Raw genomic sequence first — 13,754 nt, forward strand, 5'->3', positions numbered from 1 at the left:
CATTTTTGGATTTTTTTATGAATAAAGGTAAAACATAATGACTCAAATTGATCACTAACATGAAGTACAAAGTGTCACAAGAAAACAATCTCAGAATGGCTTGGATAAAAAAAAAGCTTTCCAAAGTTATTACCCCAAAAAAGTGACACGTCAGATTAGCAAAAATCGGCCTGGGATATAAGGTCAAAAGGGACTTGGTAGTGAAGGGGTTAATCCCCCAGCACTCCATCTCACAACTCTGAACATCACTGTGGTCTTTGTTTACTTTGTGCAGCTGATAACTGCTGACTGTGCAGGTGCAGTGGTCATCTGGGTAGTGGGCATGTGATCAGCAGCAAGGGAATAAAACATAGATGAGGGGAGCCTCTGAAGTGGTGAGAGATAAAACGTGTGAGTACATTATTTTTTTTAAAGCATTCCCTGTCTTAAAAAATATTTATTAATGTATCCTGGACAAATGTGATGTCACATTATCCTAAGACCCCACTACAGTGAACTTACCAATAGGAGTTAAAGGCGACTCTGTCTCTAGAGAGGGACTGGCACACACTGGCATCCATAACAGGGACATTTCTGATGACTGGTCTGGGGTTGTGGCAATTAAAAGCTGTTCTGGGGCATTAGACACAAGAAAAAGCTGCTGGGACCCTGTCTGTACAATCTCAGCGTTCAGACTCAGACGTGCAGCTAGAGAAGATGAGGTGGGCAGAGGCACAGGCAAATACACGCGGGAGCCAGCAATGCTTCTTGACTAGAAGACTCAAGATGCTGTGAATATTTCCATTCCTCCGATGTGACATCCACTGCAAACTGTGCGGTGGCCTGCCACAGTGGGGGTGCAGGCTGCTTCTGTGACATGCATGGATAGTGTAGTCTTTTAAGATGGTGGGTTGGATGAACATTGGCCCCCCTGAAAATTTTGGGCCACCTAAGCTGCCCTTATTTTAAGCTGCCATTGTTTTTTTTGCAGTATGTTATGGCTTAAAGCTTAAAAGGGTCATCAGAATCTGATCAGTGGTGGTCCGATACCCGGAACTCCTGCTAATCAGCTGTTTTGAGGAGGCAGCTGCGCTCCTGTTAGTGCCGCTGCCTTCTCCCAGCTTACCAAGCATCTCACCGTACATTGTATAACAGCTGTGCTTGGAATCGTGCTCAACCCTATTCACTTGAATGGGGTTGAGCTGCTCCTAGGCCACGTGACACATGAACTGCTGCCATTGTCTTCTCAATAAACTGATCGGCGGGGCTCCCAGGTGTCAGACCTCACTGATCAGATACTGATGACTTATCCAAAGGGCAGGTCATCAGTATAAAAATCTCGAAAAAACCCAAGAAACTTGTCAGAAACTTGCTGCCTGACACCCCAACCACCCCAAAAAGGAAGAAGGGACTGGAATGATGCACTGTCAAACTAATCAGAAGTGAATGTCAAAGAGTAAAAATATTATTAATGGGAATCTGTCATCGGTTTTATGGTGTTCTAAGGGCAACATATGGAACAACAAATCCCAGCAGCTGTGTCTTTGCAAATAGGTTTCTTTTTATTTCATTACAGGTTCCCAGAAAATGTACGCGTTTCGGCGTACAAGCTTTTCTTAACAGGTACATCGAACAATAAATCCCAAGCTATATATGTAACAAGTTGCTGTTTTTTGATTGACATATTTGTAAATACCACCCATTTAGGGTTGGGATGTCCTTGTGGGCGGTACTTGTTACATATATAGCTTGTGATTTATTGTTGGATGTACCTGTTGAGAAAGGCTTGTACGCCGAAACGCGTCCTGGTTATAGGACATTTTCTGGGAACCTGTAATGAAATAAAAAGAAACCTATTTGCAAAGACACAGCTGCTGGGATTTGTTGTTCCATTGTTCGTTGGAGGTTGCTCCTCTCCCGTGCAGCGTGCAATTTGGAGTGAGTGCTGGCTGGCTTCCTCATCGATTGCTGGGTCATTTTCTTTAATTAACCCAGCCCCTTTCCCAAAATCTTGTATTGAACATCTCCAGTCAGGGGCACAGCTATAGTGGAAGCAGGGGAAGCGGCTGCTACAGGGCCCAAACTCCGAAGGGGAGAAGACCTGAAAGATTTTACTGTCAAGGCCCCTCATATACAGTGACAGTATATACATTGACATGATATACAGTATATATGTGTAGGAAATGGATGGAGTGTATGCCCAGCCTGGTCTGAAAAAGCAATCTTGACTAGGTGCAGGTGTGAGGGTTGCACTAGAGGTGGAGGTTGCTTGGGAAGGGGGGCTCATTCAAAAATTAGCATTTGCTGCAGGACTTTTGTCTCCGCTCAAAAATCATGTTCTGAGCGGATACCGAACTGACCCCATTATCGTCTTTAGGGGTCTTTAGGCTCCGTTACGCTCAGTTAGGTCTCAGTTATCTGCAGAATCCATCCTTTCCGTTCTCCTGCTCCTCAACGGAGCCGGAGAACGGAAAGGAGAAACGGTGATGTGAAAGGAGCCTAAGTTATGCCACTGGCTCCAGTGTAAAATGATCAGTTGCCAGTATTCATGAGCTCCTGGCTTTCCCCGCCTACCTGCTGCTAAGTCAGTTGGGAAAAAACTGCCAATCAAAGGCAAGTGGACAGGGAGAGCCAGGAGCTCATGAATATGAGCGCTCATTGGCATGTGCTGGAACTGTTAGGTTTTTAAAAGTGAGGGCAGCATAAAACTGGCAAGAGCTTACCTTTTAAAGCTGAAGATTCCCCTTAAGGATGGTGTCACACACAGCTTTTTGTTCCAGTTTTGATTCAGGTTTTTGACCCATCCTTCCTTTATATTTCTCACTCCCTTCTAATCCACTTTGGGTTTTGGCTCAAAAACTACATCAAAAACTGCCACAAAAAGCTGTGTGTGACCCCATCCCAAGGACTAGCTTATATGGCGACTTTTGCCAAAGTGAGAAGCCACCACGTATTACACAGCAAAAACCTGATTTCTGGCACCGTTTTTTGAATGTGAATGTGGCGGACCTGCTCGTGGTTTAGCTCCATTAAATGGAGTTAAACTGTGATTAGACAATTGACATGTCCTTTTTTCCGTTGTTACAGAAGATGCTATGAACTATGGCTTCATGAACAGCAGCAAGGCCTCACATTAAAAACAATGGAAGGTGGTTACAGCGTGACCAGTCTGTGGTTTTTGGTGTGGAATACACACCAAATTTCTCAAGCAATAAACTCCATGTAAACTAGCCCCAAGACTAATTAGACATATAGGTTATATTACAACCAAATTTAAAAATAAACTATGTTCCCCAATACCATATACAGATACATTGGTAGAATGTAAGGAGAGTTCAAAAATTCTCATTCACTGACACTGAACATCTTCAATAAAATGCCCCAGAAGAATAATCCTGGGGAATTGTCTCTGTGAATGAAAGGATTATATATTGGAACCACCAAAAGACAACATCAAGGCTTCATGGTTGGATGGTGTCTGCTTTTATTTCGCATCAGTAGATCATAATAGGGTAATGGAGTCAGGCACATTTCTGATGTACAATGGCTGGGCCAAATTCTTTGTAATCTACGGACGTGACCCACGCCTCCCTAAAAGACGGTAGGCTAGCCAAGATTGATCCTCCAATCCACACAGCAAATTTCCTGTCATTTGGGGCAATAATTTTTACCTTAACAGTCTCTGGTACCAGGGTTCTGATTTCTTTGTAAATTCTATCCTCAAGACCTGGGAAAAGGGTAGAACCACCAGACAACAGGATGTTTTTGAATAGAGGCCTTCTGATATCCATGGCACATCTGAGAATGCTGTCAAAGATCATTGTGTGCACACCGGAGGCCTCCACCCCATTATTAGATGGTGAAAATAGTATCTCTGGGGCACGAAACCTCTGGTGGCTAGTGGTAACGACGTTCCCATCTGGAAGAGTGTATTCTGTTAAACATTCTTTAGGATCTTTTATCAACTCCTCCTTTGGATCTAAAGCCACATAGCAAAGCTTCTCCTTCATGTCTCTAGCAATCTCTTTCTCTGCACTGCTGACAAAGGAAAGTCCAATCTCCTTAAGAAGCATCATGAAATAATTTGTGATGTCCTGGCCAGCCAAGTTAAGACGATTTCCAGCATGAGGCAGATAAAATCCTTCAAAAATGGGAAATGTGGTGGTGACACCATCTCCAATGTCCATGACCAAGCCAGATGTGCGTCCATTTGCATAGAGAGAGAGAGTAGGATGTATTGCTACACTCATAGCTGGGACGTTGAAGCTCTCAAACATCACCTCTGCCATCTTCTCACGGTTGTCAGTTGGGTTAAGAGGAGCTTCAGATAGTAAGACTGGTCTTTCACTGGATTTAATGTGAAGTTCACAGTCAAAAATGTGCTTCCAGATTTTCTCCAGATCTGGCCAGGATGTTACAATGCCATGTTTGATGGGGTATGTCAACGTTAAGATTCCTCTTAAGGCCTGAGCTTCTTCACCAACATAGTAGTTTTTTCTGTAGGCTTCCACTAAACCGAATTGTGGTTTAGCACGACCAATAACTGAGCTGATGACTGATCTTGGGGCAACATCACAGGATAGTCCAGCTTTATATAGGCCTGATCCGTTGTCAAAAATGACAGCTGGAACATCTAAAACGTGGGAATCGAACATTTCACTTCTTGTCCAGAGCTTCACTGAGTGGCGAGCATGTTCTGATATGGAACATGCATCTGCAATCAATGATGTCACTACATTCTGAGCTATTTAAAGGGACAGTAATCTTAAAATTAGAATTTTATAATAGTGAAGCAGCATCATTAAAAATTTGAGTTGATATCAGAGATATTGCTGTACAAATGTCCGGATGTTCACAGAATTAGAGTTATTTGAAAATATGGTAGTGTTCATAGGCACTAGAAATTTTCTTTTACCTTTTCATTGTCCTGTTGAAGACTAATATGTTCAGTCTATCCCAAGCCTCGAATGGCTGACAACAGGGAAAATACTCTATATTCACTTGCACCTGTGAATAAGCTTTTGGCTCTTCAAATGTTAATTTCTCCATGCAGCACGCCAGACCTGCAGGGTATTACGATAGTGAGGTCACGGTTATGGGCAATCGAGGGTTACTCACTTTTTGGAGGACCCTGGGCAGGCATGCGGCAGTGAAGGAGAGGTAGACACAAGTTCCTCTGGGGCACACTCCGGATGTAGGGACCAGACCTGATGGTAGATGAGGTGCCCTGGATGTTGCAGGTATTTTGAGTGCCTGAGGCAAGGTCCCTTTAAGGATCGTGACGCCAGTGCCTGTAACGGTGGCACACTGGTTTTCTAGTAGCAGTAATTGAGGTACACAGGTGGTATAGTGAACCAAACGTTGCTTTACTTTGGAAAACAGTCCAACTTTGTACAGACAGTTTACAGTTGATAATGATACAGTCCCTTATATAGGCCTGCTATGCATGTCACAGGGGAAACATTGCATACAAAAACACATTGAAAATACATTAAAGTACATAGTTAAATATAATATCACTGTCCCTTGTGAGCAGAAGTAACACGTGAACCAATTGACCCTTGTGTAGTGTCCACGCCTACCTAGTGGGACACTACACATTCCACAATTGATAGTTTTTGATTGAGCTGTTTAATGTTTATGGCCAGTCTAAATCTGACAAGCAAGAACAAGGATGGAAGGAAATGAAGATTTCAAAGGGTTTTCTAGGCCTTAGATACTGATCACCTATCCTCCACCATTCTGAGGTCACAAAGCTAAAAGTCCTGCATTTCAGCAATTAGATTAGCGACGCAGGCAGAAACAGGAGCCCTCTCCGCTCACCTAATCCTGGAATAGGACATGGTTACAGGGAATCCATGTCCTATGCCAACATTTTGTATGCGCTCCTGCCTGTACTCCCTGCGCTGCGGCCCCTTTGATAAAGTGTTAACTCCGTACTCCACTGAGAAGTCAGCGGTGTACAGAAATGTACATTTTAAGAGCACAGGGAAAGTTGCACTGTAGGGGGGGGGGGGAAGTCTACTAAAAATACAAAATACGTAAATAAAGTATATTACAAAAACTGTTATTAGGGCATTAGCGACATGTTAACAAAAATGTATTCAAAAGTTTAGTTATTCTTTAAGAAGACCCGTGTTGTAGTTTTATTCCGGCCGCTTCTCGGCATGTTTGCTGTGCTGCCGCCGGAACTCCGGCCCTCCCCCATTATAGTCAATGGGGCCGGAGAGGACCTCTTGTGGCACGCGTGCACTAGCGGCAGCACGGATCTACCAGGCTGTTCATCCGTCGGAACAGCCTGCCAGAGAATGCTGCCGCTAGTGGGAAAGTAGCCTGAGATGTAAATTTTTTACTGTATTAAATAGTATAATAAGCTCTGCTATTCCATCTAGCATTATGTCAGTGTTATCCAGTACATTCCAGAACTGTAAGGGTTTCATAGCATAAGAAATCAATATAATGCTATGCGACCCCCGGCAGTGGTGGAAGTTCAGGACGGGTGATGCGCTGCGAGTCCGGAGCGTGACACTTGCTCATCTGACAGCGGCCTAACAGAAACCTTGGACAAGCAGTGCAGAACACAGAGTGAAAAGTGTCTCAGCTGTGAGATGTATTTCAGCCTCTGGATGTAAACTACAATGGTTTCATTCACTGACAGCAAGCAAAGATTTTGATCATGGGGAGGAATTCACACACCCAACCTAGATTAGAAAGTTGCTGAACTTTTATTTGTACAATAATTCAGCTTATTCACTTAAAGGGGTTTTATGGGACTTAAATATTAATGACTAGTGTTGAGCACGAATATTCGAAAAGGGAATTTTTATCTCAAATATTTTGACTATAGTGCTATATATTCTATATATCAAATATTCGTCATTTTCTCCATCTGAACACATGATTCCTCCTTGCTTGTGGGCCAATGAGTCATTGGCCCACAAGCAACTAGCTGCAAGTACTACCTTCAAGTACTACATTAAGTACAGTGAAGAGATATTGCAGGAGACTGAAGAGATTGAAGAGATACTGCAAGAGATTGGCTTGGAGTTTGCAACTGGCTCATCTGTGTTTTTTTTGCTGACCATTGCTTGAGAAGAGGTAAGGAATTTGGTCAGGTGTTTGTTATTGTGCGTTTGCTAATGAGCCTAGCTCACTAAGGTGTTACATTTGTTGCTGGGGAGGAGCTTGTGAAGGAGTGTGTGTATATATAGAGACAGACTCATTAGCTGGCCTAATTCATTAGCTGCAAGTACTACCTTCAAGTACTACATTAAGTACAGTGAAGAGATATTGCAGGAGACTGAAGAGATTGAAGAGATACTGCAAGAGATTGGCTTGGAGTTTGCAACTGGCTCATCTGTGTTTTTTTTGCTGACCATTGCTTGAGAAGAGGTAAGGAATTTGGTCAGGTGTTTGTTATTGTGTGTTTGCTAATGAGCCTAGCTCACTAAGGTGTTACATTTGTTGCCGGGGGAGGAGCTTGTGAAGGAGTGTGTGTATATATAGAGACAGACTCATTAGCTGGCCTAATTCATTAGCTGCAAGTACTACCTTCAAGTACTACATTAAGTACAGTGAAGAGATATTGCAGGAGATAGTCAGGAGGTAGGCTGGAAGGTGGAAACAATACAAAAAAAAGGTAAGATTTGTTTGATTTAAATTTACAATTTTTATTTTTTTCCTCTTTAAAATGGCAGACTTGGTTCAGTGCAGGAATTGTTGTGCATTTATTTCATGTTCCACTCTTTGGAGATTCGGATGCTGTCAGATCTGTAGACAGTTCTCCTTACTGCAGCAGGAAATTGCATTTTTGAAATCTGAGATATTTAAATTATCTGTTAAACAAACTCCAGCTAGGACTGCTGCAATGCCACTGCCACAGAGGACCCCCAGAAATGGCAGATGGGTTACTGTAGGTTCTGGAAGACTTAGAGTGGTGGATAGAAGACATGTCCCACAGTCAGTGGTTCTCCATAATTCATTTGCAGCACTCTCAAAATGTAAGGACAACATGGATATGGACTCAAGCACAGAGGGTGAGAAACCATTGACTCCTATGTCTAATGTATGCAAGACTGCAGCCAAGGACAAAAAAGATAAAGTGAAGTCTCAAAGGAAGCAGCTGTTGCTGGGTGATTCAATCATAAGAAGTGTGGAGCTTAAAGAAATGGTTTTGTGAGATGTCTCCCTGGGGCTACTGCTAGAAGAGATAGAAGACGTATTATTAATATTGTTAAGCAAGCAAAGCAGGAAGGGGACGTGGATGTTCTTGTCCATCTAGGGACAAATGACCTGGCTTGCAATGAAGTGTCAGAGGTGAAAAAATATTTTATCACACTTGGTAATGACGTACAGGATTTTGCATCCACCATTTCATTTTCTGAAGTTCTGCCTGTGCATAATGTTCAGAATGATAGGCAGAGGCGCATAAAGGAGTTCAACATATGGCTTGGTAAATGGTGTCAAGAGCAAGGATTTGGCTTTGTTTCTCATGATAGCTCTACTTGGAATAGAAAGGAACTGTACAAAAAAGATGGTACTTAGTGAACAACTCCAAGAATTTGCGAAAGAGTATTTAAACTAGGAAGGGGGGGGGGCAAAAGAGTGAAAATAAAAGAGTCCAATTGCCCCCCGAAACAATGCCAGAACAGGTCAGAAGCACAGAGGTTAAGAAATGATAAGCTCAGAGTCCTGTCTACAAATGCTCGCAGTTTAGGTAAAAAAATCAATGAACTTGCGTCAATAATGGCATCTGAGAATGTAGATTTAGTGGCTGTTACGGAGACATGGTTTAATGAAAGAAATGACTGGGACATAACCATACCAGGGTACTCTTTATACAGAAGAGACAGAGAAGGCAAGAAAGGAGGAGGAGTGGCCCTGTATGTGAAAGATAGCATTAAATCTAACCTAATACAAGTTGGTGAGGCCAATATAGAGTCAGTTTGTGTTACGTTGCAGTTTGCTAACCATGCAGTAACTCGTGTAGGTGTGATATATAGACCACCTGGTCAAGTTAAAGAACTAGATGATCTACTAGTTGAAGAAATAGCTAAAATGACAATGAAAGGAGAAGTTATCATTATGGGAGATTTCAATCTTCCAGATATAAACTGGAAAACCAAAATAGCAAGTTCTACCAGGAGTACAGATATTCTAAATTCCCTACTGGGGTTATCTCTACAACAAGTGGTTGAGGAGCCAACCCGGAGGGAGGCCATTTTGGATTTGGTATTCACAAATGGGGATTCGGTATATGATGTCATTGTAGGCGAAACCTTGGGATCTAGTGATCACCAGCCAGTGTGGTTTAATATAAGAACTGTGAAAGAGTCCCACCACACAAAAACAAAAGTTTTAGATTTTAGAAAAACAGACTTTTCAAAAATGAAATTAGTCATAAATGAGTCCTTATCAGACTGGAACGGATTACATGGAGTCCAGGAGAAATGGGACTACTTAAAAGGTGCATTATTGAAGGCAACAGAAAATTGCATTAGACTTGTCAGTAAAAGCAAAAAAAGGAAGAGACCACTGTGGTACTCAGCAGAAGTGGCCCAAATCATTAAAAATAAAAAGCTAGCATTTTGTAATTATAAAAAAAAACAGAGCAATGAAGATAAGGAAATCTACAAGATTAGGCAGAAAGAGGCCAAGCAAGTTATAAGAACTTCTAAAGCGCAGGCAGAAGAAAAACTAGCTCAGTCTATGAAAAAAGGGGATAAGACATTCTTCAGATATATAAATGAAAAAAGGAAATTAAAACAAGGAATAACTATATTAAAAACAAAGGACGGAAGGTATGTAGAAGAGAATAAAGGGCTAGCCGACTGCCTTAATGAATACTTCTGTTCAGTTTTTACAAAAGAAAAAGGAGAAGGACCTCCATTAGAAAGGATGACTAATAAATCGTTTGATGCATGTGTCTTTACAGAGGAAGATGTTCTAAGTTTGCTGTCTAAAGTGAAGACAAATAAGTCACAGGGGCCTGATGAGATACACCCAAAATTATTAAAAGAGCTTAGTGGTGAGCTGGCAAAACCGTTAACAGATTTATTTAACCAATCATTAGTAACAGGAGTCGTCCTGGAAGATTGGAAATTGGCAAATGTCGTGCCCATTCACAAGAAAGGTAGTAGGGAGGAATTGAGCAACTATAGACCAGTGAGTCTGACATCAATAGTAGGCAAATTAATGGAAACCCTATTAAAGGATAGGATTGTGGAACATCTAAAATCCCATGGATTGCAAGATGAAAAACAACATGGGTTTACTTCAGGGAGATCATGTCAAACAAATCTTATAGATTTTTTTGACTGGGTGACTAAAATAATAGACGGTGGAGGTGCAGTAGACATCGCATATCTAGATTTTAGTAAGGCTTTTGACACTGTCCCACATAGAAGACTTATCAATAAACTGCAGTCATTGAGCATGGACTCCCATATTGTTGAGTGGATTAGGCAGTGGCTGAGTGACAGACAGCAGAGGGTTGTAGTCAATGGAGAACATTCAAAACAAGGTCATGTTACCAGTGGGGTTCCACAGGGATCTGTACTGGGACCAATTTTGTTTAATATCTTCATAAGTGATATTGCAAAAGGCCTCGATGGTAAGGTTTGTCTTTTTGCTGATGACACAAAGATATGTAACAGGGTTGATGTTCCTGGAGGGAAACGCTAAATGGAAAAGGATTTAGGAAAACTAGAAGAATGGTCAGAACTCTGGCAACTGAAATTTAATGTGGATAAGTGCAAGATAATGCACCTGGGGCGTAAAAACCCAAGGGCAGAATATAGAATATTTGACACAGTCCTGACCTCAGTATCTGAGGAAAGGGATTTAGGAGTAATTATTTCAGAAGACTTAAAGGTGGGAAGACAATGTAATAGGGCAGCACGAAATGCCAGCAGAATGCTTGGATGTATAGGGAGAGGTATAAGCAGTAGAAAGAGTGAAGTGCTTATGCCGCTGTACAGAACACTGGTGAGACCTCACTTGGAGTATTGTGCGCAGTACTGGAGGCCATATCTCCAGAAGGATATAGATACTCTAGAGAGAGTTCAGAGAAGAGCTACTAAACTAGTACATGGATTGCAGGATAAAACTTACCAGGAAAGGTTAAAGGACCTTAATATGTATAGCTTGGAAGAAAGAAGAGACAGAGGGGATATGATAGAAACTTTTAAATACATAAAGGGAATCAACTCTGTAAAGGAGGAGAGCATATTTAAAAGAAGAAAAACTACCACAAGAGGACACAGTTTTAAATTAGAGGGGCAAAGGTTTAAAAGTAATATAAGGAAGTATTACTTTACTGAGAGAGTAGTGGATGCATGGAATAGCCTTCCTGCAGAAGTGGTAGCTGCAAATACAGTGAAGGAGTTTAAGCATGCATGCGATAGGCATAAGGCTATCCTTCATATAAGATAGGGCCAGGGACTATTCATAGGATTCAGATATATTGGGCAGACTAGATGGGCCAAATGGTTCTTATCTGCCGACACATTCTATGTTTCTATGTTTCTATGTAACTTAAACAGGGAGGAATCATGACTTCAGATGAAAAAAAATGACGAATATTCTAAAAAAACCTAATATATAGCACTATATTCAATATAGTGCTACTGTATATATTTGTATTTTAGAATAGTCGTCATTTTTTTCCCATCTGAAGTGAACACTGAACACTGCTCATTTCAGATGGAAAAAAATGACGAATATTCTAAAAAACTAATAAATAACACTATATTGAATATAGTGCTATATATTTGTTTTTTCGAATATTCGTCATTTTTTTCCATCTGAACAGTGTTCACTTCATATTCTAAAAATGAATATATAGCACTATATTCTATAGTGCTATATATTCGTTTTTAATACACGCCTGTATTGATCACGTAATATTTGCATATTACGCGATTATTACCTTGCCGAATTTCGAGTAAAAAATAAAGAATGTAGAATATAACGAATATTCAAATTTGAGAATATTCAATTAATTTTTTACAAAATATTAGTGAAATATCACGAATTCGAATATGACCCCTGCAGCTCATCACTATTAATGACCTATCCTCAGAATAAGTCATCAATATCCGAAAGGTGGGTCTGACTCCCAGTACCCCCACCATTCATCTGTTTGAAAGAACTGCAGTGCTTGGGCAAATGCTGTGGCCTTTTCCTCAGCCTGAGATGTTATGTCCATCCGTCACATGGCCTATGTGCAGCTCAGTCCCATTCTAGTGAATGGGACTGAGCTGCAATACCAAGCACAGCCACTATACAATGTACAGTGCTGTGCTTGGTATACGGGGCCCTATTCAATATTGATTGGACCCTGGGCAAGAATTTACTTGGGCCCCCTGGACAGAGGCGGCTCTAGACTTTGTGAGGCCTTAGGCGAAACTCGAACATGAGGCCCCCACAAAGATTGTTGGGATGCTCGTGATCTCCTGTACGGCGCCCCGCCTCAATCCTCAAGAAATAAGCTGTGTCAACCACCGCACGGAGCAGTGGTGTGGTCAACACTCCCCCTCCATGTATCTCTATGGAGGACTCGGAGATACACAAGTGTTGTATCTGCGGCTCTCCCATAGATACATGGAGAGGGAGTGTTGACCACCTCTTTGGGCACAAGGAGATCCGGAGTACCATACAGGAGATCGTGGGGAATCCCAACGGCCAGACCCCCCTGATCAGACACTTGTCTCCTATCCTTTGGATAGGGGATTTATTTTCCTATCCCGGAGTACCCCTTTAATATGCAGTGACATCACAGTAAAGGGTTAATATGCACAGTGACAACACAGTACAGGGCTTATATTCACAGTGCATATTAACACTTTGCATTAACCCTGGCCCAGTTCTCTAAATCGACCCTCCCCCCACACACCACATTGTGCTGTACTTGCTATACAGCAGCACTTACCTGTCACATCCGGTGCCTCCAGGTGACAATCCTGGGCTTTTTCCCTGCCGCCCGGATCTCTGGCTCTCCGGTCGCTGGAGGAATTTTTTAAAGCCCTGGGATTGATTTACGATGACCCAGATCGAGTTTCAATGGCAGAGTCAAAGCTACGTAACTTACTACAGGGTAAACATACTGCTGAGGTTTACTGCACAGAGTTTAGGAGGTGGGCTACTGAGTGGGGGTGGAACGACCCCGCGTTACGTAGCCAGTTTTGTCAGGGGTTATCTGAAAGGTTGAAGGATGCTCTGGCTTTTCATGAATACCCAGATACTTTGGAAAATGCAATGTCTTTGGCGATACGTTTGGATAGACGTATCAGAGAGAGGGGTAAGGGTCCCTCTGTGCAGGGGATTCCTCCCGCGTGTAGTTTTGTTCCACCAGCTGCCCAGGGAGATATTGCTTGTTATTCTGGCCTAGGAGAGGAACCCATGCAGTTAGGTCAGATATCTTTCCATTCGGATAGTAGAGACTTTCGTAAAGCGCACAATTTATGTTTCTTTTGTGGAAAGAGGGGTCATTTTGTTTTTTCTTGTCCGTATGTTGAACCACAGGGGAGAGTGATAAAGAAAAAAGAAAAAGAAAAAAAAAACTCCTTCACACTTGGTGGTATGAATGGTGTGGTGGAGCAGACTGGTGTGCAAGTTCCCTGCAGTTCCCGTTTTCTCCTTTCAGCTATGGTGGCGCTAGAGTCTCGAAATGTGTTTGTTGATGTTTTTCTTGATTGTGGTGCTGGGGTAAATTTAATTGACTTTCTGTTTCTTCAGGGTTTGGGACTAAGTATTTGCACGTTAGAGAACGAGAT

General features: G+C 42.0%; 1 protein-coding gene across 1 annotated transcript; it reads right to left on the bottom strand.

Moving 5' to 3' along the window:
* Positions 1–3,500: 3,500 nt before the first annotated feature.
* On the bottom strand, positions 3,501–12,521 carry LOC120995271 (actin, clone 302-like). The gene is made up of 2 exons (XM_040424407.1): positions 12,509–12,521; positions 3,501–4,612 (listed from the first exon to the last, which is right to left on the bottom strand). The coding sequence occupies exons 1-2, from the start codon at positions 12,519–12,521 to the stop codon at positions 3,501–3,503; spliced, it is 1,125 nt and encodes a 374-aa protein (XP_040280341.1).
* Positions 12,522–13,754: the final 1,233 nt, after the last annotated feature.

This window comes from Bufo bufo, chromosome 1 (genome assembly GCF_905171765.1).
Source record: "Bufo bufo chromosome 1, aBufBuf1.1, whole genome shotgun sequence".
Taxonomy (NCBI): domain Eukaryota; kingdom Metazoa; phylum Chordata; class Amphibia; order Anura; family Bufonidae; genus Bufo; species Bufo bufo.